Below are 26,063 nucleotides of genomic sequence, written 5' to 3'. Positions count from 1 at the left end.
CTCTCCCTCTCTTTCTTCCTGTCCTCCTTCTCCCTCTCCCTCTCTTTCTTCCTGTCTTTCTCCCTGTCTCTTGCCCTCTTCTTTCCCTCTTTCTTCCTCTCCCTCTCCTTCTCCCTCTCCTTCTCCCTATCCTTCTCCTTCTCCCTCTCTTTCTCTCTCTCCCTCTCTCTCTTTCTCCCTCTCTCACCCTCTCGTTCTCTCTCTCTTCTTTCCCTTTCCCTCTCCTTCTTCCTCCCTTTCTCTCTCTCCCTCCCTCTCTCTCCCTCTCTCTTTTATTCCCTCTCCCCCCTCCCTCTCCTTCCCTCCCTCCCTCTCCCCTCCTTTTTCCTCCTTCCCTTTCTCTCTCTCTCTCTCTCCCTCCCTCCTTCCTTCCTTCTCTCTTCCTCCTCTCTGCTCTGTCTCTGTCTCTGTCTGTCTCTCTGTCTCTCTCCTCCATTCTCTACCTCTCTCTGTCTCTGTCTCTCTCTGTGTCTCTCTCTATCTCTGTCTCTCTCCCTCCTTTCTCTGTTTCTCTCTGTCTCTGTCTCTGTCTCTCTGTCTGTCTATCTGTGTGTGTGTGTGTGTGTGTGCGTGTGTGTGTGTGTGTGTATGAAAAGGGGCTGATGTCCATTGCTTAATTTTAACTTGGCATTGATAAGAAGAAAACTAGGATACTTACCAGCTTGATTGGTTGTTATGCTGACTGCAGCAAACTGTCTTGGGGATGAACTCATGTAAGACACTCCATTAACAGCATCAATCTCAAATGTATAGTTAGTGTGTGCTAGAAGGTCTGCCACTGTCACTGTGGTGTTGCTTAGTCCAAACTGTCGTGGCAGGAAGCGAACATTGGGGCTGCATGGCTCACATTGTTTAACACTCCCCCCACATTTTTTACATATAATGTTGAAGGTCACATCTTTCCGTCCTCCTGTGTCTCGGGGCCAACTCCAGTCCAGTATAACGGAGGTCTCGTTTATATTAGATATAACATTTCTTGGTGTAGATGGAGGTCCTGCAAGGTAGTTCAATAGGGAAGATTAATAAGCTTCACGTCTCTTTTCTTAACATGTGAAACAGAAATTTTACAAATGGAACTGGCAATGGCAAGTAGTTGTCTCATTTTATCATCTGCTTATCAACTGTCCTTATGAGATGTCATTAGATAATCGACATAACGAAACAAAAATAAGTGCCCTGCCCAGTCTATTAACTTGGAATCATGAGTCAAAGCTGAATAAATTTCAGAAAGCCACACAAAACAAATTAGTGCTAATTTTAATTCCCATGTGAAGGATTATTTCAAAAATTCTGGTATTTGTAAATCTTAGTTCTTCTTTTTTTCACTCAAGTCTGACAGAAAACAGCCAGGATGAATATAAATTTAAAAGAATAAATTCCATTTCTATAAGTTTCCATTACCTGTCCATTGTAAATTTTGTAATATTCATTATTTTTTCCCCTGGGGAAGAGGAAGGGAGTGATGCTTATATGGATATTTCTTTGTGGTCAATTCATTTCGTGATATATGTTGCATTTGTGGTGAGCCAGGCATGAAGAGAGGAATTCAGAAAGAAGTTTCAGTTGCACATGAATAACATAAAGAAATAAGCCAGAAGAGAAAATACGAAAATAAATAAATAAATAGCCAAATAAATAAAAAAGAAAACCAAACAAAACATGGGGTCATGGGTTGCAGCAAAACTACTCACGGGTACAAGCCATGGATGGAGGGTCTTTGTCTGCTCTGAAGTAATTATTCTCACACCTGCAGTCCATGGCACCATCCTCCTGGGTAGAGCTATGAGGCGGGCACTTGAAACACTTCATATTGCCAGCAAAGGCCTTGTAGAATCCTGGTCGACAAGCTATAAAACAAATCATAGAGGCTTTTTTGTTAATCCTGTAGGATTTTCTCATGAAAAAAAAATTATGAATCCCTATGGAGTAATTTTTTTTTCTTCTTTTAATTCGTGCAGCTATCACTGGAAAAGCTCTTACTATAGGAAAGACACCATACATGAAATAATAAATCCTGCCCTCAAAAAGTTTATAATTCTATCTCAGCAGGGAGATAACAGCAAAAAGTTCTTTAAACCACAAGATTATAGATTTTTGGTATCAAATAAAAAAGAAATTTCTATCCTTTGTTTTTATAGTTTTACTCAATATCAGGTTATTTGAGGGGACAAAGATCTATTTTATCATTTAAATAATACTGTCTTTTGAACACTCTTCAGCTGTGTGATCCTGAGCAAGTGACTTAAATTTTCTTTTTTGCCTTAATGCCCTGAAGATGAAAATGGCAAAAACAAACAAACAAAAAAAGAAGCAAAACAAAACAAAATGAAAAATCCCAACCCATGGGATCGTCATCATGACATCATCATGAAGAATGAGACATAACTGAATAACTAAAGAACAGCAATATAGTACACATTGTTGTTTTCAAATACTTATAAAAATTATTTGTGACTGACTCTTTGGGGAAGGAAAAAAGAGGGTAATTAAACTCCATACCCAAAATGGGTACATGATGTGGGCATAAAGAGTGATACCATAAACATATTAGAAGAACAATCAGATTTTTGGAGAAGGGAGGAATCTATAACCAAAGAACTAGAGAAGATTGTAAAAGGCAAAATGGACAACTTTGACTACATTAAATTAAACACTTTTTGTATAAACAAAACATAAAACGAGATTAAAAAGCAATAAACAGAAACAAGATTAAAAGGAAGTACAAAGCTGGGAAAATATTTACAGCCAGTGTTTCTGATAAAGGCCTCTTTTCTAAAATATATAGAGAAGCGTGTCAAATTTATAAAAATACAAGTAATTCCCTAATTGATAAATAGTCAAAGGATATGATCAGACAATTTTCATGTTCCAAAACGCTCTAATGATTAGAGAACACTAATGATTAGAGAAATGCATGTAAAAACAACTGTAAGGTACTACTTCAGGTTGGCTAAGATGACAGGAGAAGATGATAAATGTTGGAGGGGATGTGGGGAACGTGGGACACTAATGTATTGTTGGTGAAGTTGTGAAATGATCCATTTATTCTGGCGAATAATCTGAAACTATGCCCAAAGTTCTCCCAAGCTGTGCATACTGAACAGTGTTACTACTGGATCTATATCCCAAGGAAATCTTAAAGGAGGGAAAAGGACCCACATGTGCAAAAATTCTGTAGCAGCTCTTTTTGTGATATCAAAGAACTGGAAAATAAGTAGATGCTCATCAAGTGAGGAATGGTTAAACAAATTGTGGCACATGAAGATAATGGAATATTATTCTATAAAAAATGATGAACAAGCTGATTTTAGAAAGCCATGGAAAGATTTACATGAACTGATGCTGAATGAAATAAGCAGAGCCAGGAATACATTGTATACAATGACAGGAAGAATGTGCAATGATCAACTATGAAAAACTTGGTTCTTCTCAGTGGTTCAGTGATCCAAAGCAATCCCGGTAGACTTTGGACAGAAAATGCTAAATGCATTCACAAAAAGAATTATGGAGATTGAATGTTAATCAGCACGTGTTATGTTCACTTACTGATTTGGTTCTCTCCTGTGTTTTTTTTCTTTTGCTTTAATTTTTCTTTCCCAGCATGATTAATAAAGCAATGAGTGTTAAAAAGAAGCTAAGTCGAAGAAAAGACTGATTTTTATATTTCTTAAGTAGTTGATAAGAAGCTCCACTTTTGTGTTCACACTAATATTTTCCATACTAGCTGAAAATATTGAAAATATTTCCTCCAGTCTTCTCCTCCCCAAACTATGCAAGCTCCAAACTTTGCTCCTTCTCAGCTAAGTGTCTTCTTTGTAATCTATAGCCTGAGAGAGTTGTTTAGACATTAATCATTGAGAGTTGAAGAGACTTGTCTGGAGTTGCAGGTCTGTGATTTATTAGAGATGGGATTTGAATCCATGTCTTTCTGGAACTGAGACCAGTTTCACAACTTAATTGTGAGATTTAAGCATTCTAAAGGGATCATCTGAACTCCCTGATTTATGTCTATCCTTCCTTCTCAGTCAAATAGAACAAAGCAGAATAGACATGGGAGAGCTAAGTGATGAAAATCAAATATCCCTCATCATGTTCAAACTTAAAGATGTGGAATTCTCTTTTTTTTCCACTTTATTTTATTTATTTTTTTAAATAACTTTTTATTGATAGAACACATGCCAGGGTAATTTTTTACAGCATTATACCTTGCATTCAATTCTGTTCCGATTGTTCCCCTCCCTCCCTCCACCTCTTCCCCCAGATGGCAAGCAGTTCTTTACATGTTGAATGGGTTACAGTATATCCTAGATACAATATATGTGTGCAGAACCGAACAGTTTTCTTGTTGCACAGGGAGAAATGAATTCAGAAGGTATAAATAACCCGGGAAGAAAAACAAAAATGCAATCAGTTTATATTCATTTCCCAGTGTTCTTTCTCTGGGTGTAGCAGCTTCTGTCCATCTTTGATCAATTAAAGCTCTCTTTATCGAAGAAATCCACTTCCATCAGAATACATCCTCAGACAGTATCGTTGAGGTATATAATGACCTCCTGGTTCTGCTCATTTCACTTAGCATCAGTTCATGTAAGTCTTGCCAGTCCTCTCTGTATTCATCCTACTGGTCATGCCTTTTTTTTTTTTTTAAATTTTATTTAATAATTACTTTATATTGACAGAATCCATGCCAGGGTAATTTTTTTACAACATTATCCCTTGCACTTGTTTCTGTTCCGATTTTTCCCCTCCCTCCCTCCTGCCCCTCCCCTGGATGGCAAGCAGTTTTATATATGTTAGATATGTTGCAGTATATCCTAGATACAATATATGTTTGCAGAACCGAACAGTTCTCTTGCTGCACAGGGAGAATTGGATTCAGAAGCTAAAAGTAACACAGGAAGAAAAACAAAAATGCAGATAGTTCACATTCATTTCCCAGTGTTCTTTCTTTGGGTGTCGCTGCTTCTGTACATCATTTATCAATTGAAACTCAGTTAGGTCTCTTTGTCAAAGAAATCCACTTCCATCAGAATACATCCTCATACAATATCGTTATCTAAGTGTATAATGATCTCCTGGTTCTGCTCATTTCACTTAGCATTAGTTCATGTAAGTCTCGCCAAACCTCTCTGTATTCATCTTGCTGGTCATTTCTTACAGAACAATAATATTCTATAACGTTCATATACCACAATTTACCCAGCCATTCTCCAATTGATGGGCATCCATTCAATTTCCAGTTTCTAGCCACTACAAACAGGGCTGCCACAAACATTTTGGCACATACAGGTCCCTTTCCCTTCTTTAGTATTTTTTTGGGATATAAGCCCAATAGAAACACTGCTGGATCAAAGGGTATGCACAATTTGATAACTTTTTGGGCATAATTCCAGATTGCTCTCCAGAATGGTTGGATTCATTCACAACTCCACCAACAATGCATTAGTGTCCCAGTTTTCCTGCATCCCCTCCAACATTCATCATTATTTTTTCCTGTTATTTTAGCCAATCTGACAAGTATCTCAGAGTTGTCTTAATTTGCATTTCTCTGATCAATAATGATTTGGAACACTCTTTCATATGAGTGTTAATAGTTTCAATTTCATCATCTGAAAATTGTCTGTTCATATCCTTTGACCATTTATAAATTGGAGAATGGCTTGATTTCTTATAAATTTGAGTCAGTTCTCTATATATTTTGGAAATGAGGCCTTTATCAGAACCTTTAACTATGAAGATGTTTTCCCACTTTGTTGCTTCCCTTCTAATCTTGTTTGCATTCATTTTATTTGTACAAAGGCTTTTTAATTTGATGTAATCAAAATTTTCTAATTTGTGATCAGTAATGGTCTCTAGTTCATCTTTGGTCATAAATTCCTCCCTCTTCCACAGGTCTGCAAGGTAAACTATCCTATGCTCTTCCAATTTATTTATAATTTAGGCATTCTTTATGCCTAGGTCATGAACCCATTTTGACCTAATCTTGGTGTATGGTGTTAAGTGTGGGTCAATGCCTAGTTTTTGCCTTACTGATTTCCAATTTTCCCAGCAATTTTTGTCAAATAATGCATCTTATCCCAGAAACTGGTGTCTTTGTTTTGTCAAACACTGTATTATTAAAGTTATTGGCTGTTTTGTCCTTTGAACCTAACCTATTCCATTGATCAACTAGTCTATTTCTTAGCCGATACCAGATGGTTTTAGTAATGTGGCTTTATAATATAATTTTAGATCTGGTACAGCTAGGCCACCTTCATTTGATTTTTTTTTCATTAATTCCCTTGAAATTCTTGACCTTTTGTTTTTCCATATGAACTTTGTTGTTATTTTTTCTAATTCATCAAAGTAGTTTTTTGGGAGTCTGATTGGTATAGCGCTAAATAAATAGATTAATTTAGGTAGTATTGTCATCTTTATTATATTTGCTCGCCCAATCCAAGAGCATTTAATATTTTTGCAGTTGGTTAGATCAGACTTAATTTGTGTGGAAAGTGTTTTGTAGTTTTGCTCATAAAGTTTCTGATTTTCCCTTGGCAGATAGATTCCTAAATATTTTATACAATCAGTATTTACTTTAAATGGAATTTCTTTTTGTAACTCTAACTATTGGGTTTTGTTAGTGATATATAAGAATACTGATGACTTATGTGGGTTTATTTTATATCCTGCAACTTTGCTGAAGGTGTAGACTGTTTCTAATAACTTTTTGGTAGAATCTCTGGGGTTCTCTAAGTATACCATCATGTCATCAGCAAAGAGTGATAATTTAGTTTCCTCATTGCCTATTCTTATTCCTTTAATCTCTTTCTCAACTCTTATTGCCAAAGCTAGCATTTCTAATACAATATTAAATAGTAACGGTGATAGTGGGCAACCTTGTTTCACTCCTGATCTTATTGGGAATGGTTGCAGTTTGTCCCCGTTACATATGATGCTTACTGCTGGTTTTAAATAGATGCTACTGATTATTTTAAGGAAAAGTCCATTTATTCCTATACTCTCAAGAGTTTTTAATAGGAATGGATGTTGGATTTTATCAAATGCTTTTTCTGCATCTATTGAGATGATCATATGGTTTTTGTTAATTTGATTATTAATATGGCCAATTATATCGATAGTTTTCCTAATATTGAACCAGCCCTGCATTCCTGGTATAAATCCTACTTGATCATGATGTATTATCCTGGGGATGATCTTCTGTAGTCTTTTTGCTAATATCTTATTCAAGATTTTAGCATCAATATTCATTAGGGAGATTGGTCTATGAGTTTCTTTCTATGTTTTCAAACTTTCTGGTTTAGGTATCAGTACCATGTCTGTGTCATAAAAGGAGTTTGGTAGGACTTCTTCATTCCCTAATTTTTTCAAATAGTTTATAAAGCATTGGGGCTAATTGTTCTTTGCATGTTTTGTAGAATTCACATGTAAATCCATCTGGTCCCGGGGATTTTTTTTTAGGGAGTTGATTAATAGCTTGTTCTATTTCTTTTTCTGAAATGGGACTATTTAAGCAATTACTTCCTCCTCTGATAATCTGGGAAGCCTATATTTTTGGAGGTAGTCATCCATTTCTCTTAGGTTATCAAATTTATTGGCATAAAGTTGGGCAAAGTAACCCCTTATTATTTCTTTAATTTCCTCTTCATCAATGGTAAGTTCTCCTTTTTCATTTTTAAGACTGGCAATTTGATTTCCCTCTCTTCTTTTTCTAATCAGATTTACCAAAGGTTTATCAATTTTATTGGTTTTTTCATAAAACCAACTCTTAGTTTTATTTATTAGTTCAATAGTTTTTTTTTTTTTTTTACTTTCTATATTATTAATTTCTCCTTTTAATTTTAGAATTTCAAGTTTAGTAATTGATTGGGGGTTTTAAATTTGGTCTTTTTCTAACTTTTTAAGTTCCAGGTCCAATTCATTGACCTTCTCTTTTTCTATTGTATTCAAGTAAGCCTCTAAGGATATAAAATTTCCCCTTATTACTTCTTTGGCTGCATCCCATAAATTTTGATATGATGTCTCATTGTTGTCATTATCTTGAGTGAAATTATTAATTGTGTCTATAATTTGCTGTTTCACTCAATCATTCTTTAAGATGAGATTATTTAGTTTCCAATTACTTTTTGGTCTATTTACACCTAACTTTTTGTTGAATGTAGTTTTTATTGCATTGTGATCTGAAAAGAAAGAATTTACTATTTCTGCCTTCTTGCATTTAATTTTGAGGTCTTTATGTCCTAATATATGGTCAATTTTTGTGTAGGTTCCATGAACTGCTGAGAAGAAAGTATACTCCTTTCTGTCACCATTCAGTTTTCTCCAGAGATCTATCATACCCAATTTTTCTCATATTCTATTTACCTCTTTAATTTCTTTCTTATTTGTTTTGTGATTTGATTTATCTAAATCTGAGAGTGCAAGATTGAGATCTCCCACTATTATAGTTTTGCTGTCTATTTCTTTTCGCAACTCTCTTAGCTTCTCTTTAAGGAAGTTAGATGCTATCCCACTTGGTGCATATATGTTTAATACTGATATTGCTTCATTGTCTATAGTACCCTTAAGCAAGATGTAGTTTCCTTCCTTATCTCTTTTAATTAGATCAATCTTTGCTTTTGCTTGATCTGAGATAAGGATGGCTACCCCTGCTTTTTTGACTTCACCTGAAGCATAATAGATTCTGCTCCAGACTTTTACCTTTAGTCTGTATGTATCTCCCTGTTTTAAATGTGTTTCCTGTAAACAACAGATATAGGGTTCTGACTTTTGATCCAGTCTGCTATCCGCCTCCTCTTTATGGGAGAGTTCATCCCATTCACATTTGCGATTAAAATAACCAATTTTGCATTTCCTGCCATCCTAATATCCCCAGATTATACTTTTCTTTTTTTTGCCCTCCTTCCCTATTGGGCCCACTAACGTCACGCAGCTCTCCCTCTTTAGTATCCCTCCCTCCTCCCTTTGAATCCCTTCCCCTTTCTTGTACCCTTCCCTTATTACTCTTTTTCCTTCTCCCTTTTCCTCTCCCACTTTTTAATGAAGTGAGAGAAGAATCTCTGTAAAACAAAATGTAAATTGATTCCTCTTTGAGCCAACTCTGATGAGAGTAGGATTCACACAATGTTCCTCCCCCTCTCTAAGTTCCCTCATATATGATAGGTTTCCTTTGCCTCATTGTCGCATGTAGTTTCCCTCTTTTTATCTCCCTTCTTCCCTTTTTCTGACACTATCCCCTTTCCATTTCTACTTCCTTTTTTTTATGTTATATCGGTAAAATCAAATTATACATATGATTTTTATGTATATTCACAACAGAAATACAGTTCTCAAGAATTCCTTTTACCTTTTTCTACTTCTCTTGATTCCTGTTGTTGAAGATCAAATTTTTTGTTTAAGTCTGGTTTTTTCCTTAGAAACAGATGGAATTCCTCTATTTCATTAAATGTCCATCTTCTTCCGTGGAAAAAAAAATACTCAGCTTAGCTGGGTAGTTTATTCTTGGCTGCATTCCAAGTTCTTTTGCCTTTTGGAATATCAGATTCCAGGCCCTTCGATCCTTTAATGTTGAGGCAGCCAGATCTTGCATGACCCTTATTGCGGCATCTCGGTATTTGAACTGTTTTTTCCTGGATGCTTGTAAAATTTTTTCTTTAGTCTGGAAATTCTGAAGTTTGGCCACAATATTCCTCGGAGTCTTTATTTTAGGGTCTTTTTCAGAAGGTGTTCGATGAATTCTTTCAACGCCTATTTTCCCTTCCGGTTCTATTACTTCTGAGCAGTTCTCTTTGATGATTTCCTGTAAAATAGTATCTAGGCTCTTTTTTTCATCATAATTTTCTGGTAGTCTGATGATCCTCAGGTTATCTCTCCTAGATCTATTTTCCAGGTCTGTTGTTTTTCTAAGTAAATATTTGACATTTTTTCCAATCCTTCATTTTTTTGGTTTTGCTTGACTGATTCTTAATGTCTCAATGAATCAGTCATTTCTATTTGTTCTGTTCTAATTTTTAGTGAGTTATTTTCTTCATTAGCTTTTTTTTACTTCTTTTTGTATATGTCCAATTGAGTTGTTTTGCTCTATGGAATTTTTTTCCATTTCACTAATTTTTTTTTTAGTGAGGCATTTTCTTTTTCCAATTCGCAAACTCTGTTTCCTTGGGAGTTTTTTACCTTTTCCAATTCACATTTCAGGAAGTTGTTTTCTTTTTCCACGTTATCAAATTTTTCTTTTAGTGAGTTATGTGTCTTTCCCCATTTCTCTTCTAGCTCTCTTTTAAGGTTTTTAATAGTCTCTTCTAGGAGAGCCTTTTGTATTAGAGACCAACAATCGTCTGGAGACTGTTTGCTATTAGTGTCTTCAGGGTTGAAAAGCTGTTCTCTTTCTGTGTAGAAACTATCAATCGTTCTTTTGATTTTTTTTACTCATTTTGTTAAAGCCTGTAAGGTCTGCCTTCAGAGCCGGGAGGTTACTAGCTTCCTCTGCAGAGCAGTGAAAGGTATATGGACAGGTAGCTGTCCTGCGGACGGGCTACAAAAAGCAGCGAGGTACTGGAGTGCTCTGGGAAAGAGTTCTCCACCAGAAAGTAACTCAGGCCTGCAGGGCCGGGCTGGGAAAGTGCCTTTCAAAGAACCTCAGCTGTGTGAGATAACGACTGCCCTGGGGCTAGACAATTAGCAGTGAGAGTTTCACTGCCCCAAGCCAAACCCTGCCCTGGGGCTGTGGGTATTAGCAGCTGAGCAGTGAATGGATTTGCAGGGACCAGAAGTGTCTGCCCTGGAAGCACAATCAGCTGGGGATTTTCTATTGCCCCAGGCAGAGCCCCCCACTCTGCAGATCAGAGGCTGCTCAGGCTGTGCCCTGCTGCCCTGCAGATTAGTAACTGCCCCCACAAAAGCCCCGAAATGCCAGATGTGGCCACAGGGCTGCGGTAAAGTCTGCCTGAGTCACTTCCGGGTTTGAGGGGTTATAGCCAGATCTCGTTAGGTTCTGGCGTTTTTTAGAAGACCCTCTGTTTTAGGCTTTAACTTCTCTGCCAGTTTACTACTTTGTAATCAAGGCAGAACAGTTAGCCTATAGCAGAGTCATCTCTATAACTTCTCTAGCCACAGAGATCACCCCCGCCCCTGGTCTGCTCAGGAAGCTAGTCTCTCCCTGCCTGTGCTAGTCTGTTCCTGGCCTCTCAGGACAAACCTTTCCTGGCGAGCTTCCGGATTGACTGGTAAATTGTAGTGCTTCTTATCTTCATGAATTTAAGTAGTGAAGAGTTATTTTTGAGGCTGAATTAAATAGTTGGTTTGAGGGTAATGAGAGGAGCTTAGAGTCGTGTGTGCCTGCTCTGCCATCTTGGCTCTGCCACGGAAATCCTTGTCATGGAATTCTCTTGAATAGATCATCTCATATCCTGTACAACCTTTGGAAACCTGAATCTGTCCATCCTTTCACACATCTTCAAAGTAGTTTCAGACAAAGGCTACCTCTAAACAAACTAAAAATTAAGCAAAAGGTCCAAGATGAAGGAGTTTACAAATGCAGCTGTATCTCTTTTTAAAAACAAATTTATTCATTAATTTGCACCAACCTCTTTTGAAATGAATATTTGAATTTCAAGTGGAAAATCATTATAGTGATTTTTTTGAGATATACTTTGATTTATCCTCTTTAAATACATCTTATATCTAAAACATTGTAAATATCCAGACATAGCATGAGAAATTCTATTATGTTAATCACAAGAGATTAATATAGTATTTACTGTGTACTCTATTAAGTGCTATGTGGACATAAAGTGGTATAAATGCCATTTAATTGGGTGAAAGAAACAAGACATAGAGATTAAGAGTTAACTATCACAGGCAAGGTATGCTAAGTTTCAGGGCTTCATAAGGGCTTGTAGTAAACAGGGGATTTAGAATAATGAAATGGAATGTTAGAGATTTTAAAGATATTTTAATTCAACTCTTTCATTTTATATTTGAAGATACTGAGACCAAAGTGATTAAGTAATTCATCTAGAATGATAATGTAGAGAGAACTACAGCAGATGCTTAAAGTATGATAAGAATCAATAACCAAATATGCACAAAGCAAATTAGACATTCTTCCTAGACTAATGCAATTCTTTCTCACTCTGAATAAAGATGATCATGTTATGCCACATTTCTCTTTTATTATCCTGACTTAGTTTTCCTAATTATCCTGACCCAGTCCTGCCTCAATTTTTCTAAGTGTTCTGCCTCAATTTATAAGTGTCCTGCAAAACCTCCCCTCCCTCTTTAATCAGAATATTTGATAAGGATAAAAGATTTTATGTTTTAGAATATCAGAATGCCTTTCCCCATCCCAAGCTATCAGAATATCAGACATCATCGTATCAAGATGCCTCTCCCTGTGTCTGGGGTGCCTCCTCCTATTATGTCATCCCCCTCTCTGGGGCTCACCCCATCCTGTCAGAGTCTCATTCCTGCTCTCAGCACCCTGATTCTGCCCCTGCTTCAGTCTACCCCCTGAATATGAGCAATGTATATATATATATGTCTTTGAGAACTTACATTGTTTGCTGAATTCTTGGAGATGTTAGTCTCATTTAGCCCTGGGGCCAAACCATAGATCCATTTGGTCCCAGTAAATTTCTCCCTTTCAAATAAATTATTAAATACTCTCTAATCTCTATCTAGCCTCAGTTTCTCTGGCATTACAATCAAACCCCTATCATTACCATGTACTTAATAATGGCTTCTATAGATAAAAGAACCTGTGGTATAGTGGAAAGAGATCCTGGTCTCAAAACCAGGAAAACCTGGATCCAAATTCTACCTCTAATACATACTGGACATACAACCACAGACAATGCAATTCCCAACGATTGAGGTTTAGGCAACTCTCTAAGATTATAGGTTACAGAGAAGACAGTTGGCTGAGAAGAAGCAAAGTTTGGAGTTTATTTGTGGGAGGAAGAGACTGGAGAAAATATTAAGTGTAAAATGGTGGGAATGTGTATCCCAGGACAAATCCCCACCTGGGGAAAATGTAAAAGGTGCAGCTAGATTAAATGGCTTCTAAAATCAAGATTCAAAGATTCTAATCCTCTAACCAATTAAGGAAATACTCTTTGAGATCACATCACCTACGCACTCAAACAAGGGGGCACAACCTTCATTTTGGTGACCAATGTTTAGAGAAGCACTGAGAGGTTAGGTGATTTGCCCAGTCACAGAGCCAATAAATATCACAGGCATTATCTTAGAGATGATAGGAATCATTGTTCTAGAGAAGGAAGGAAGTCTACTCCTCTTACTTTATATATGAGGAAACTGAGACCCAGAAAGTAAGTAATTTGTCGAAGGCCACAGAAGCACTAAGTTCCAGAATAAGGATCTCAGCCTAATTCCTCTGACATCAGAATCAGTGCTTCTGTGTACTCTGCCATCCTGCTTCTAACAAAAGATTGCATTACTGAAAAAATGTATTCTCTGTTAAAATTGACTTTTATAATTTGTATCACAATTTGAAAGTTGAAGGAATCCTCTTTGCTTTGGCATAGAATATGCTAGAGAAACATAAGATTATATTTAGTAATATAGATTCTATTTTATCTCTCTCTGGCATAAATTCTTGTTACCATCTTTAAGAAAGGAAGATACAATATATTGCATATTCTATGAGACTAGAATTCAGTGAAATAAAAATCACCCATTCACTATGCCACTTCCTAGCCATCCTTAAGACATGTTACTTGTACCCAACTGGCCTTTCCTCTTCACATTCTAAATATACAAATCTGTATATTTTGTCTTTCCTGTTAGAATATAAGTTCCTTGAAGTCAATTACTGTCTTGCTTGCTTGCACATGTCATGGTCTTGTACAGTTAAATGGACCTTTTACACAAATGATGTTGTAAACATCCAAAACTACATTGTTTAACTGATCAACAATTAATATCAAACACAATATATGGGTGACTAGATAGCACACTAGATAGAATGCTGGGCCTTTCTGAATTCAAATTAGGCTTTAAATACTTACTAGGTATGTGACCTGGGCAAGTAACTATCTATCATCTATTAGAATAAGCTGGAAAAGAAAATGGTAAACCATTCCAGTATCTTTGCTAAGAAAACCCCCAAATGGGATCATGAGTTGAATATTACTCATCAACAACAAAACCATAATTTTTTAAAAATAATCCCTATCAACATATTATTTTTGGAAGGTATCTGTATTCTTTATTATCGGCCAAAACTTGAAACAAGGTACTAAGTGGAATTGAGAAGACAATGGTTAAATCTGGTTTAGCATTGATTTAATCTTATAACAAAAAAAATGGCTTCCTAATAATTTAATGATTGGTGTATACTCAGTGTGGGGCATATAAGCTAGAAGCTCTCAGGGCCAAAAAGAAATGTGTCAAAAAGATAAAAGCACACTAGAAGCTTTTAGAGACAGACAGATTCATTCCATCTTCCACCTTTGTTGTGGCTGGAGGCTGAAGCACAAACCCTTGGAATTCAGGGAGATTAAGAAACCAGAGAAGGAGGCAGGAGATCAAGCTCTTGGAACCAAGGAGAGAGATAGGTCTCTAAAAAAGCTAACCAGACCCCAGGAAAAGAGAAAAGACTTTGAAGGAGACAATAAAAGATTTGGACTTTAATCCCTCGATATTCTTGTGGTGATTATTGAACTGAAACAAAGGCTGCTCCCAGAGATCCCAAGAAAACCTCAACAGAGAACATAACATTATTTTTATTATAGCTATTTATTTACAAGATATATGCATGAGTAATTTTTCAGCATTGACAATCGCAAAACCTTTTGTTCCAACTGTTCCCCTCTTTCCCCCAGACCCCTTCCCCAAGAGGCAGGTTGACTCAAACATGTTAAATATGTTAAAGTATAAGTTAAATACAATATCTGTATGCATGTTCATACAGTTATTTTGTTGTACAAAAAGAATTGGACTTTGAAATGGTGTACAATTAGCCTGTGATAGAAATCCAAAATGCAGGCAGACAAAAATAAAGAGATTGAGAATTCTATGTAGTGGTTCATGTTCATCCCCCAGAGTTCTTTTGCTGGGTGTAACTGGTTCAATTCATTACTACTCTTTTGGAATTAATTTGGTTCATCTCATTGTTGAAGAGGGCCATGTCTATCAGAATTGATCATCATATAATATTGTTGTTGAAGTATTTAATGATCTCTTGGTCCTGCTCATTTCACTCAGCATCAGTTCATGTAAGTCTCTCCAGGACAAGAGAAGGAATTGTAAAGTGGGGGGATACTAAAAAGGGAGCACTGTGAAAAACAAGTGGTGCTCACAAGTTTAATACTGGGGAGGAGCGTAAGAGGGAAGTAAAGGAAAAAAGCATAACCAGGAGCTAACAAGATGGCAAGTAATACAGAATTAGTAATTTTAACCACAAATGTGACTGGGCTAAACTCCCTCATAAAGAGGAAGCCATTAGCAGACTGGATTAAAAGCCAGAATCCTACAATATTCTCCAGATGAATCCACAAAGGATTTTACAGTAAACGCACTTGAAGCAGGGAGATATACAGAGTAAAGGTAAAAGGTTGAAGAAGAATCTGCTTCAGGTTAAGTCAAAAAAGCAGGGATAGCCATCCTGATCTCAGATCAAGCAAAAGCAAAAAATGATCTAATTAAAAGAGATAAGGAGGGGCACTATATCTTGCTAAAGAGTAGCATAGATAATGAAGCAATATCAATATTAAACATATATGCACCAAGTGGTGTAGCATCTAAATTCTTAAAAGAGAAATTAAGAGAGCTGCAAGAAGAAATAGACAGCAAAACTATAATAGTGGGAGATCTCAAACTTGCACTCTTGAATTAGATAAATCAAACCACAAAATAAATAAGAAAGAAGTCAAAGAAATAAATACAATACTAGAAAAGTTAGATATGAAAGATTTTTGGAGGATACTAAATGGAGACAGAAAGATGTACACTTTCTCTCAGCTGTTCATGGAACCTATACAAAAATTTACCATATATTAGGACATAAAAACCTCAAAATTCAACTGCAGTAAGGCAGAAATAGTAAATGCATCCTTTTTAGACCATGATGCAATGAAATTTATATTCAATAAAAAGCCTGAGAAAAATAGACCAAAAAAAAATTGGAAACTAAATAATTTCATACTAAAGATGATTGGGTGAAACAGCAAATCATAGACATAATTAATAACTTCACCCAAGAAAATGATAATAATGAGATGTCATGCCAAAATTTGTGGAATGAAGCCAAAGCAGTAATAAGGGGAAATTTTATATCTCTAGCGGCCTATTTGGATAAAATAGAGAGAGAAAAGATGAATGAATCAGGTTTAGAACTAAAAATGCTAGAAAAGGAACAAATTAACGCCCCCAAACCCCCGTCAAACACTAAACTTGAAATTCTAAAAATAAAAGGAGAGATTAATAAAATTGAAAGTAAAAAAACTAATTAATAAAACTAAGAATTGATTCTGTAAAAAAAAAAAAAACAAAGTAAATAAACCCTTAGTAAATCTGATTTTTAAAAAAATGAAAGAGGAAAATCAAATTGTTAGTCTTAAAAATGAAAAGTGAGAACTTGCCACTAATGAAGAGGAAATTAGAGAAATAATTAGGGGTTACTTTGCCCAAGTTTATTCCAATAAATTCGAAAACTTAAATAAAATGGAAAAATACCTTCAAAAATATAACTTGCCCAGATTAACAGAGGAAGAAGTAAATTGATTAAACAGTCCCATCTTAGAAAAAGAAGTAGAACAAGCTATTGATCAACTCCCTAAGAAAAAATCCCCAGGATCGGATGGATTTACATGTGAATTCTACCAAACATTTAAAGAACAATTAACTCCAATGCTACATAAACTATTTGAAAAAAATAAGGATTGAAGGAGTCCTACCAAATTCCTTTTATGATACAGACATGGTACTGATATCTAAACCAGATAGGTTGAAAACAGAGAAAGAAAATCATAGACTAATCTCCCTAATGAATATTAATGCTAAAATCTGAAATAAAATATTAGCAAAAAGATTACAGAAAATCATCCCCAGGATAATACATTATGACCAAGTAGGATTTATACCAGAAATGCAGGGCTGGTTCAATATTAGGAAAAGTATTAGCATAATTGACTATATCAATAACCAAATTAACAAAAACCATATGATTATCTCAATAGATGCAGAAAAAGCATTTGATAAAATCCAACATCCATTCCTATGAAAACACTTGAGAGGGTAGGAATAAATGGACTTTTCCTTAAAATAATCAGTATCATCTATTTAAAACTGTCAGTAAGCATCATGTGTTATGGGGATAAACTGGAACCATTTTCAGTAAGATCAGGAGTGAAACAAGGTTGCCCACTATCATTATTATTCAATATTGTATTAGAAATGCTAAGCTTGGCAATAAGAGTTGAGAAAGAGATTAAAGAATCACAGTAGATAATAAGGAAACCAAATTATCACTCTTTGCAGATGATATGATGGTATACTTAGAGAACTCCAGAGATTCTATTAAAAAGCTATTAGAAATAATTTACATATTTAGCAATATTTCAGGATACAAAACAAATCCACATAAATCCTCAGCATTTTTATACATCACCAACAAAATCCAACAGCAAGAGATACAAAGAGAAATTCCATTCAAAATAATTGTTGACCCAGTCAAACACTAAACTTGAAATTCTAAAAATAAAAGGAGAGATCAATAAAATTGAAAGTAAAAAAAAAAAAAAAACTATTGAATTAATTAATAAAACTAAGAGTTGGTTCTATGAAAAAACCAACAAAATAGACAAACCCTTAGTAAATCTGTTTTAAAAAAAGAAAGAGGAAAATCAAATTGTTAGTCTTAAAAATGAAAAGGGAGAACTCGCAGCTAACAAAGAGAAAATTAGAGCAATAATTTGGAGTTACTTTGCTCAGCTTTATGCCAATAAATTCGACAACTTAAATGAAATAGAAGAATACATCCAAAAATATAGCTTGACCAAACTAACAGAGGAAGAAGTAAATATCCTAAACAGTCCCATCTCAGAAAAAGAAATAGAACAAACTATCAATCAACGCCCTAAGAAAAAATCCCCAGATGGATTTACATGTGAATTCTATCAAACATTTAAAGAACAATTAACTCCAATGCTAAATAAACTATTTGAAAAAATAGGGATTGAAGGAGTTCTACCAAACTCCTTTTATGACACAGATATGGTACTGATACTTAAACCAGGTAGGCTGAAAACAGAGAAAGAAAATTATAGACCAATCTCCCTAATGAATATTGATGCTAAAATCTTAAATAAAATATTAGCAAAAAGATTACAGAAAATCATCCCCAGGATAATACACTATGACCAAGTAGGATTTATGCCAGAAATGCAGGGCTGGTTCAATATTAGGAAAGCTATTAGCATAATCGACTATATCAATAACCAAACAAACAAAAACCATATGATCATCTCAATAAATGCAGAAAAAGCATTTGATAAAATCCAACATCCATTCCTAATAAAAACACTTGAGAGCATAGGAATAAATGGAATTTTCCTTAAAATAGTCAGGAGCATATATTTAAAACCATCAATAAGCATCATATGCAATGGGGAAAAACTGGAACCTTTCCCAGTAAGATCTGAAGTGAAGCAAGGTTGTCCACTATCATCATTATTATTCAATATTGTATTAGATACACTAGCCTCTGCAATAAGAATCGAGAGAGATATTAAAGGAATTAGAGTAGGCAATGAGGAAATCAAACTATCACTCTTTGCAGATGATATGATGGTATCCCTAGAGAACCTCAGAGATTCTACTAAAAAGCTATTAGAAATAATTCATAATTTCAGCAAAGAGCTGGATACAAAATAAATCCCCATAAATCCTCAGCATTTTTATACATCACCAACAAAACCCAACAGCAAGAGATACAAAGAGAAATTCCATTCAGAATAACTGTTGATACCATAAAATATTTGGGAATTTATCTACCAAAGGAAAGTCAGGAATTATATGAGAAAAATTACAAAAAAAGTTTCCATACAAATAAAGTCAGACTTAAATAAGTGGAAAAATATTAAGTGCTCTTGGATAGGCTGAGCGAATATAATAAAGATGACAATACTCCCTAAACTAATCTATTTATTTAGTGCTATACCAATCAGACTTCCAAGAAAATATTTTAATGATCTAGAAAAAATAACAACAAAATTCATACGGAATAATAAAAAGTAGAGAATCTCAAGGCAATTAATGAAAAAAAAAATCAAATGAAGGTGGCCTAGCTGTACCTGATCTAAAATTATATTATAAAACCATTTGGTATTGGCTAAGAAATAGATTAGTTGATCAATGGAAAAGGTTAGGTTCACAAGACAGAATAGTCAACTATAGCAATCTAGTATTTGACAAACACAAAGATCCTAACTTTTGGGATAAGAATTCATTATTTGATAAAAAACTGCTGGGATAACCGGAAATTAGTATGGCAGAAATTAGGGATGGACCCACACTTAATACCATATACCAAGATAAGATCAAAATGGGTCCATGACCTAGGCATAAAGAACGAGATTATAAATAAATGAGAGGAACATAGGATAGTTTATCTCTCAGACTTGTGGAGGAGAAAGAAATTTGTGACCAAAGATGAACTAGAGATCATTACTGATCACAAAATAGAAAAATTTGATTACATCAAATTAAAAAGCCTTTGTACAAACAAAACTAATGCAAACAAAATTAAAAGGGAAGCAACAAACTGGAAAAACATCTTCACAGTTAAAGGTTCTGATAAAGGCCTCATTTCCAAAATATATAGAGAACTGACTCAAATCTATAAGAAATCAAGCCATTTGCCAATTGATAAATGGTCAAAGGATATGAACAGACAATTTTCAGATGATGAAATTGAAACTATTACCACTTATATGAAAGAGTGTTCCAAATCACTATTGATTAGAAAAATGCAAATTAAGACAACTCTGATACCACTACACTCCTGTCAGATTGGCTAAGATGACAGGAAAAAAATAATGATGAGTGTTGGAGGGGATGCGGGAAAACTGGGACACTGATGCATTGTTGGTGGAGTTGTGAATGAATCCAACCATTCTGGAGAGCAATCTGGAATTATGCCCAAAAAGTTATCAAATTGTGCATACCCTTTGATCCAGCAGTGTTTCTATTGGGCTTATATCCCAAAGAAATACTAAAGAAGGGAAAGGGACCTGTATGTGCCAAAGTGTTTGTAGCAGCCCTGTTTGTAGTGGCTACAAACTGGAAATTGAATGGATGCCCATCAATTGGAGAATGGCTGGGTAAATTGTGGTATATGAATGTTATGGAATATTATTGTTTTGTAAGAAATGACCAGCAGGATGAATACACAGAGGCTTGGCGAGACTTACATGAACTGATGCTAAGTGAAATGAGCAGAACCAGGAGATCATTATACACTTCGACAACGATATTGTATGAGGATGTATTCTGATGGAAGTGGATTTCTTTGACAAAGAGACCTAACTGAGTTTTAATTGATAAATGATGGACAGAAGCAGCGACACCCAAAGAAAGAACACTGGGAAATGAATGTGAACTATCTGCATTTTTGTTTTTCTTCCCGGGTTATTTTTACCTTCTGAATCCAATTCTCCCTGTGCAGCAAGAGAACTGTTCAGTTCTGCAAACATATATTGTATCTAGGATATATTGCAACATATCTAACATATATATGACTGTTTGCCATCTAGGGGTGGGGGTGGAGGGAGGGAGGGGAAAAATCGGAAAAGAAACAAGTGCAAGGGATCATGTTGTAAAAAAATTACCCTGGCATGGATTCTGTCAATGTAAAGTTTTATAAAATAAAATAAAATAAAATATTAAAAAAAATAATTGTTGATAGCATAAAATATTTGGGAATCTATCTACCAAAGAAAATTCAGGAACTATATAAGCAAAATTAAAAAAACATTTTCCACACATATAAAGTCAGATTTAAATAATTGGAAAAAAAGATTAAATATTCTTGGATAGGCCACGTGAATATAATAAAGATGACAATACTCCCTAAACTAATGTATTTATTTAGTGCTATATCAATCAGACTCCTATTAGGCCTAATAGCTTAACTGTATATTTCAACTATATATTTAAAAGTCATAGTAATTTGATTTCATGTCTTATGTTGTATGTGTGACTACTACAAACTTGAATACATCATACTATATTTCATCATACTACTCTAAAGCACTTATAAACATTAAATACAATAAAATTTATGGATTTTTTTAATAAACTGGAGGATTTTGTCTTCTTTAAAGTGCAAAAGATTCTAGTGATGTGTCAAAGATAGAAAGATTTTGATAATTTCTGTAAAGAGAATATACAATGTCACTTTTATACTGCCACAGTTTTGATTATCCTTCTCTTTGCTTGCATAACTTCCTGTTTTCTCTATTACAATAATTAACTTAGTAGATGGTATGCACAGAAAGACAAGTCCAGGTATGCATTACTGAGAAACTGATAAAATGTGTTTATTTCTACCACATTTAAAAGGAAAATAAAACAAACAATATATATATTTTTTAAATTTGTTTTTAATCCAAATTTAACATTTAGGATAAAAAAGGAATGAAATGTACCAATCCCAAAATTATATGTGACAATGGTACAGTACAAAAAAAAAAAATGGATGCAGTGTATCACAAAGAAAGTGCAAGAAAATTTTCTAAAATACTATCTGTGAAATAAGTGATAATTGGAATAAGTAATAATAAATACAAATACTACTTATGCCTCAAATAATTATAAAGAGCTTCGAGATACAGTTTTAGCATCATTCAAAAAAAAAAAAAAAAGAAAAGAAAAGAAAACCAGCCAATTTCTTGAGTCATAATTGATGGTATTGAACTCTGAAGATATAGAGAATGGGTAAGGTTGCCCTGGTGAAAGGAAAACAAATGCAGTTAGTAAACTGTGGTAGTTACTATTGAAAGAGAAGAGACAATCTTTCAATTGCATAGTGCATTTTCTCTACAATTCACTAATGTATTTGACTTTGAGAGGAAAGCATGGTCCTAATTAAGGGTTAAATAGTTCATTTCAATCTGAATTAAATTTAAATTAAAAAAATAAAGCTGTTGGTAAATAGAGACCTCTTAGTATTCAGATCTTCAGTCCTCTAATCACTGAGCAAAATCACCAATTCCCAGCCATAAATACAAAGTAATGACCTGAACCAGCACTGACTAAACAGATGATTTCCTGGCTCTGCTATTCTAGTCCTGACAGGACTATTCACCTATACAAGGTCAAAGCAACTGTTTATTTGCAGAATGAGCTGCACTCCCCCATCTTATAGGAACTCTATTCTTTGCTATCTGAATAGAAGTGCAAAGATTTGAGGCGAGACTGAAGCATTTCAATATATTGGAAGTGACTTTGTGCAGTCATTAACCACTGTCTGCAATGATCAACATTTACAAAATGATAGAGTATTTCCTTCTTTTGTTCCTCCCATTGTTCAATAAAAACTGCTTTGGGGCAAGATGCCATGCAACATTAAAATGTAAGGTATTTTTTTTTTTTTTAACACAATCCAGTCTCAGTCAAAAGGTTTTCTTTCTTCCCCATGATGATTTAGCAAGACAGGTGCAAGTAACTGGGGATTTATTTAACTTCCACTACAAAGAGAATACTAAAATTCACCCTGGTCCCAAATAGATTATCTTATGCCAGCCTTTCAAACTGCTTGCATTTCCAAGTACCAACATAATATGCTCAAAGTAACAGTATCCAGGATTCCTTATTCTTGATGATAAATTCCCAGAGAATAAGGGGCATTTTGGTAACCTTGTAAAATGCTCTGTTAAGAGTCTCATAACCACATGAGCACTAAATAAATATTTTTATAGATCCATTCCAGGGACTATCAGGTTCGGCCACACATTGGGAAGCAACACCAGGAAAATATTCAGGTTGGAATAAGCTCCTAATTCTCACTTTAAATCACCAATTAGAATATGTCTGAATTTTGTATCATACTCTTTCAGATTGGGTTGGTATCGAATATACTTAGCAACCCAAGAAATCATTAAATCTAGTATTTTTCTAAATGAGGAATCATTGTATGAACAAGTAGGTTATGCAGCCTTTTGGAATAAGGGTTTTCTTCACTTTGGAATGCTTTATCTATACCAAGAGGACAAAAGAAGGGATGCCATTTGTTTCTATATAAAGAGGAATGCATACCAACATCAAGCACTCTAGTCTATCAAATCTCTGGAACAGTAGGATAGCTTCTTGGACAGAGCCCCAGATCTAGAATCAGGAAGTATTTTCTTTCTGAGTTCAAATCTGGCTTCTGATACTTATTAGCTGCATGGACTTGAGAAAAATCACTTAACCATGCTTGCTTCATTTTTCTCCTCTGTAAAATGACCTGCAGAAGACAATGAAAAACCACTCTAGCATCTTGGCCAAAAAAACTTTCAACAGGTACCCCAGAGTAAGAAATAACTGAAAAGTGACTAAACAACAAGAAAAAGTCATCATATAATTGTTATTAAATAAGTAAAGAATCAGGATCATTGTGTCTAATTCATAAGCCTTATTAAAACCTTGCATAAAAACCCCAAATGGTTCCCATTCACCCACATGTAAAAAAAAAACAAAAAAAAAAAAAAAAAACAATAACAATTGACTTGGGTAGCACATGTGTTTTATAGTCTAGTTTGATAGCCTAGCACTTATAGAATAATGTCTTTTATATATTAGGTATTCAAAACACATTTATTGAATTTAATCTATCATTTAAACCTGTATATATGTGTGTGTGTGTATATATATATATATGTGTATGTGTATATATATATATATATATAGGACTACATGGATTATTAAAGGCAGAAGATCAGAGTACTGACTTTGAGGTCAGATAGGTAGTAGATATCTCATTTGATTTGACATCAGGAAGACTATGTACAGAATACAGGAGGCTAAAGGGAAGATTAGTTAGAAGATTAGCAATGTCTTGATGAATAATAAAGGAGTATGTTATTATTATTTCTTTTTAATTTACAAGAACATTCTGAAATCTAACTAATAATGCTGACTTTAAAAATGCTGATGAGAAACTTCTGCTTTAAGCACATAATTAAAATTATTCATCCTTTAAAATATCAAACTCTTAAAACTCTTAGGAATCTTACAAATTGTTTGTTCAAACAACCGACCTCAAACATGAATCCTATGTCAAATCTAAAAATGGTTATCTATTTGCAGACATTGCAGTGACAGTAAAATCATTACTTGCTAAAGTAATCCATTCCATTTTGGAATAGGTATACAGTTTAAGGAGATTTTTCTCATTTTTGACTGAAATCTATAGAGCAGATGAAAACTTCTAAATGTTCATTTTTATTCTACTCTTTAGAGCTAAGCAACTTAGGCCTAACTTCCTACATATTGGCTCTTCAGATATCTGTAGATAGCAATCACATTCTACCTAACTCTTCCTTCTGGGCCAAATACCTTCTTTCCTTTCCCATAAATAGAATGCTCTGATGATTTTGAGTCAATTCTGCATCTTGCAGATGTAGAGCAAGATGGAACTGCCCTCATTCAGGAAGACCTAAAGTTCTGTCTTGGACATATACAATCTTAGAGATACTGAACAAATCATTTAATCTCTTAGTATCTCAGGAAATTAAATATTGTATAGTTTCAAAGCAGGTGATATCTTCATTGATGAATCAGTATGTAACAGTTTCCGTAATTAGTAAAATCATGTCTTGCCCAAACCTACAACCTTAATGATTCTTGTGTACCCATTCTCAACTTCAATGTCCCTGTGGAAATGGACCACTCAGAATTGAACAGGATATTCTAGGTGTGGGCTGACAAGGTCAAAGTCCTCAATTAATATAAATATTTTCATAACCATTTGCCTTTTTATTGAAGGTATAACAAAATAGCTGTCCACACTATTTAATCTCAGGGTCACATTTCCTAAGCTGATTTTTACCTTTGTGATAAATATTGATTTCAATGTACAAAGGGGACTATTGTCCATTCTTCACATGACACATTTTTTTTTATTATAAGAGAAGAAAGAAGTCAAAATGATTATATAAAATTCCACTTAAGTGACTACTTAAGGATCCAGGAAAAAAAAAAAACAAAATCAAAAATTATTACTTGAGTAGATGTCTTTAAAATCTAAATATTCATTAATTATTTTGGAATTGTTATCTGAGATAGAAATTTGACAATAAAGTCCCTATCCTTCTGTAGAATAGTTCTTGCCAAAATTTATGCAGAATTAATTGTAATATAGGAAGAATTGAATTCATATATTTTTAGAATTTTTAGAATAATTACAAACAAGTTATATACAGGACAAAATGGAGATGATATTGGAGAAAAGGCACTAATATTATGAAGGGATGACACCATAAACAAATTAAGAGAGCAAAGGATAATTTACTTTTCAGATCTTTGGAGAAGGGAGGAATTTTTGACCAAAGAAGACATGGAGAACATTATGAAAGGTAAAATGGACAACTCTGATTACATTTAATTTAAAAGGTTTTGTACAAACAAACCCAACAGAAACAAGATTTTTAAATGGGAGTTATGAAGTTAAAGAGACCAATTATATTTCTTAAAGAATGAAGCTTCTTAAGAGCTTCTGTTACTCATTTCAATCTTTCTAACCCTATTTCCTAGTACAGTATCTAGTGCATATATCAAGGATCTCTGCTATCACTTGTGTGGGAACTTTAAGCCTGGGATTTAGAAAGGATATCTCTTGTTCATAGACATTCTGCTGGTTAACTTCAGAAATAGAATTTGAAACCAAATCTTCCTGATTCCAAGTCTAGGAATTTACTCACTAGGCTAATGTTTCCTCTCACTTTGCAAACACTAGATAATTAATGCTTATTGAATTCATAAACAAGTACATGTGTATAAATTATATCAGAGGACTAAAATGCATGCATGTTTATAGATAGTATAATCAGGGATGTGTTGGTAAA

The 26,063-nt window shown here is 34.5% G+C and overlaps 1 protein-coding gene across 1 annotated transcript in view; it reads right to left on the bottom strand.

The window, feature by feature from the left end:
• EPHA3 (EPH receptor A3) overlaps nt 1-26,063 on the bottom strand; it is a 339,310-nt gene that overhangs the window by 170,863 nt on the left and 142,384 nt on the right. The window contains exons 2-3 of the mRNA XM_051984382.1: nt 1,692-1,847; nt 659-994 (exon numbers count right to left, since the gene is read on the bottom strand). Coding sequence (XP_051840342.1) covers nt 659-994; nt 1,692-1,847 — 492 coding nt within the window. The remainder of the gene's footprint in view (nt 1-658; nt 995-1,691; nt 1,848-26,063) is intronic.

The sequence above is a fragment of the Antechinus flavipes genome, chromosome 3, assembly GCF_016432865.1.
Source record: "Antechinus flavipes isolate AdamAnt ecotype Samford, QLD, Australia chromosome 3, AdamAnt_v2, whole genome shotgun sequence".
In the NCBI taxonomy this organism is placed as follows: domain Eukaryota; kingdom Metazoa; phylum Chordata; class Mammalia; order Dasyuromorphia; family Dasyuridae; genus Antechinus; species Antechinus flavipes.
Note: the sequence above shows the minus strand (reverse complement) of the source record. Positions and strands in the feature narration are given on the sequence as shown.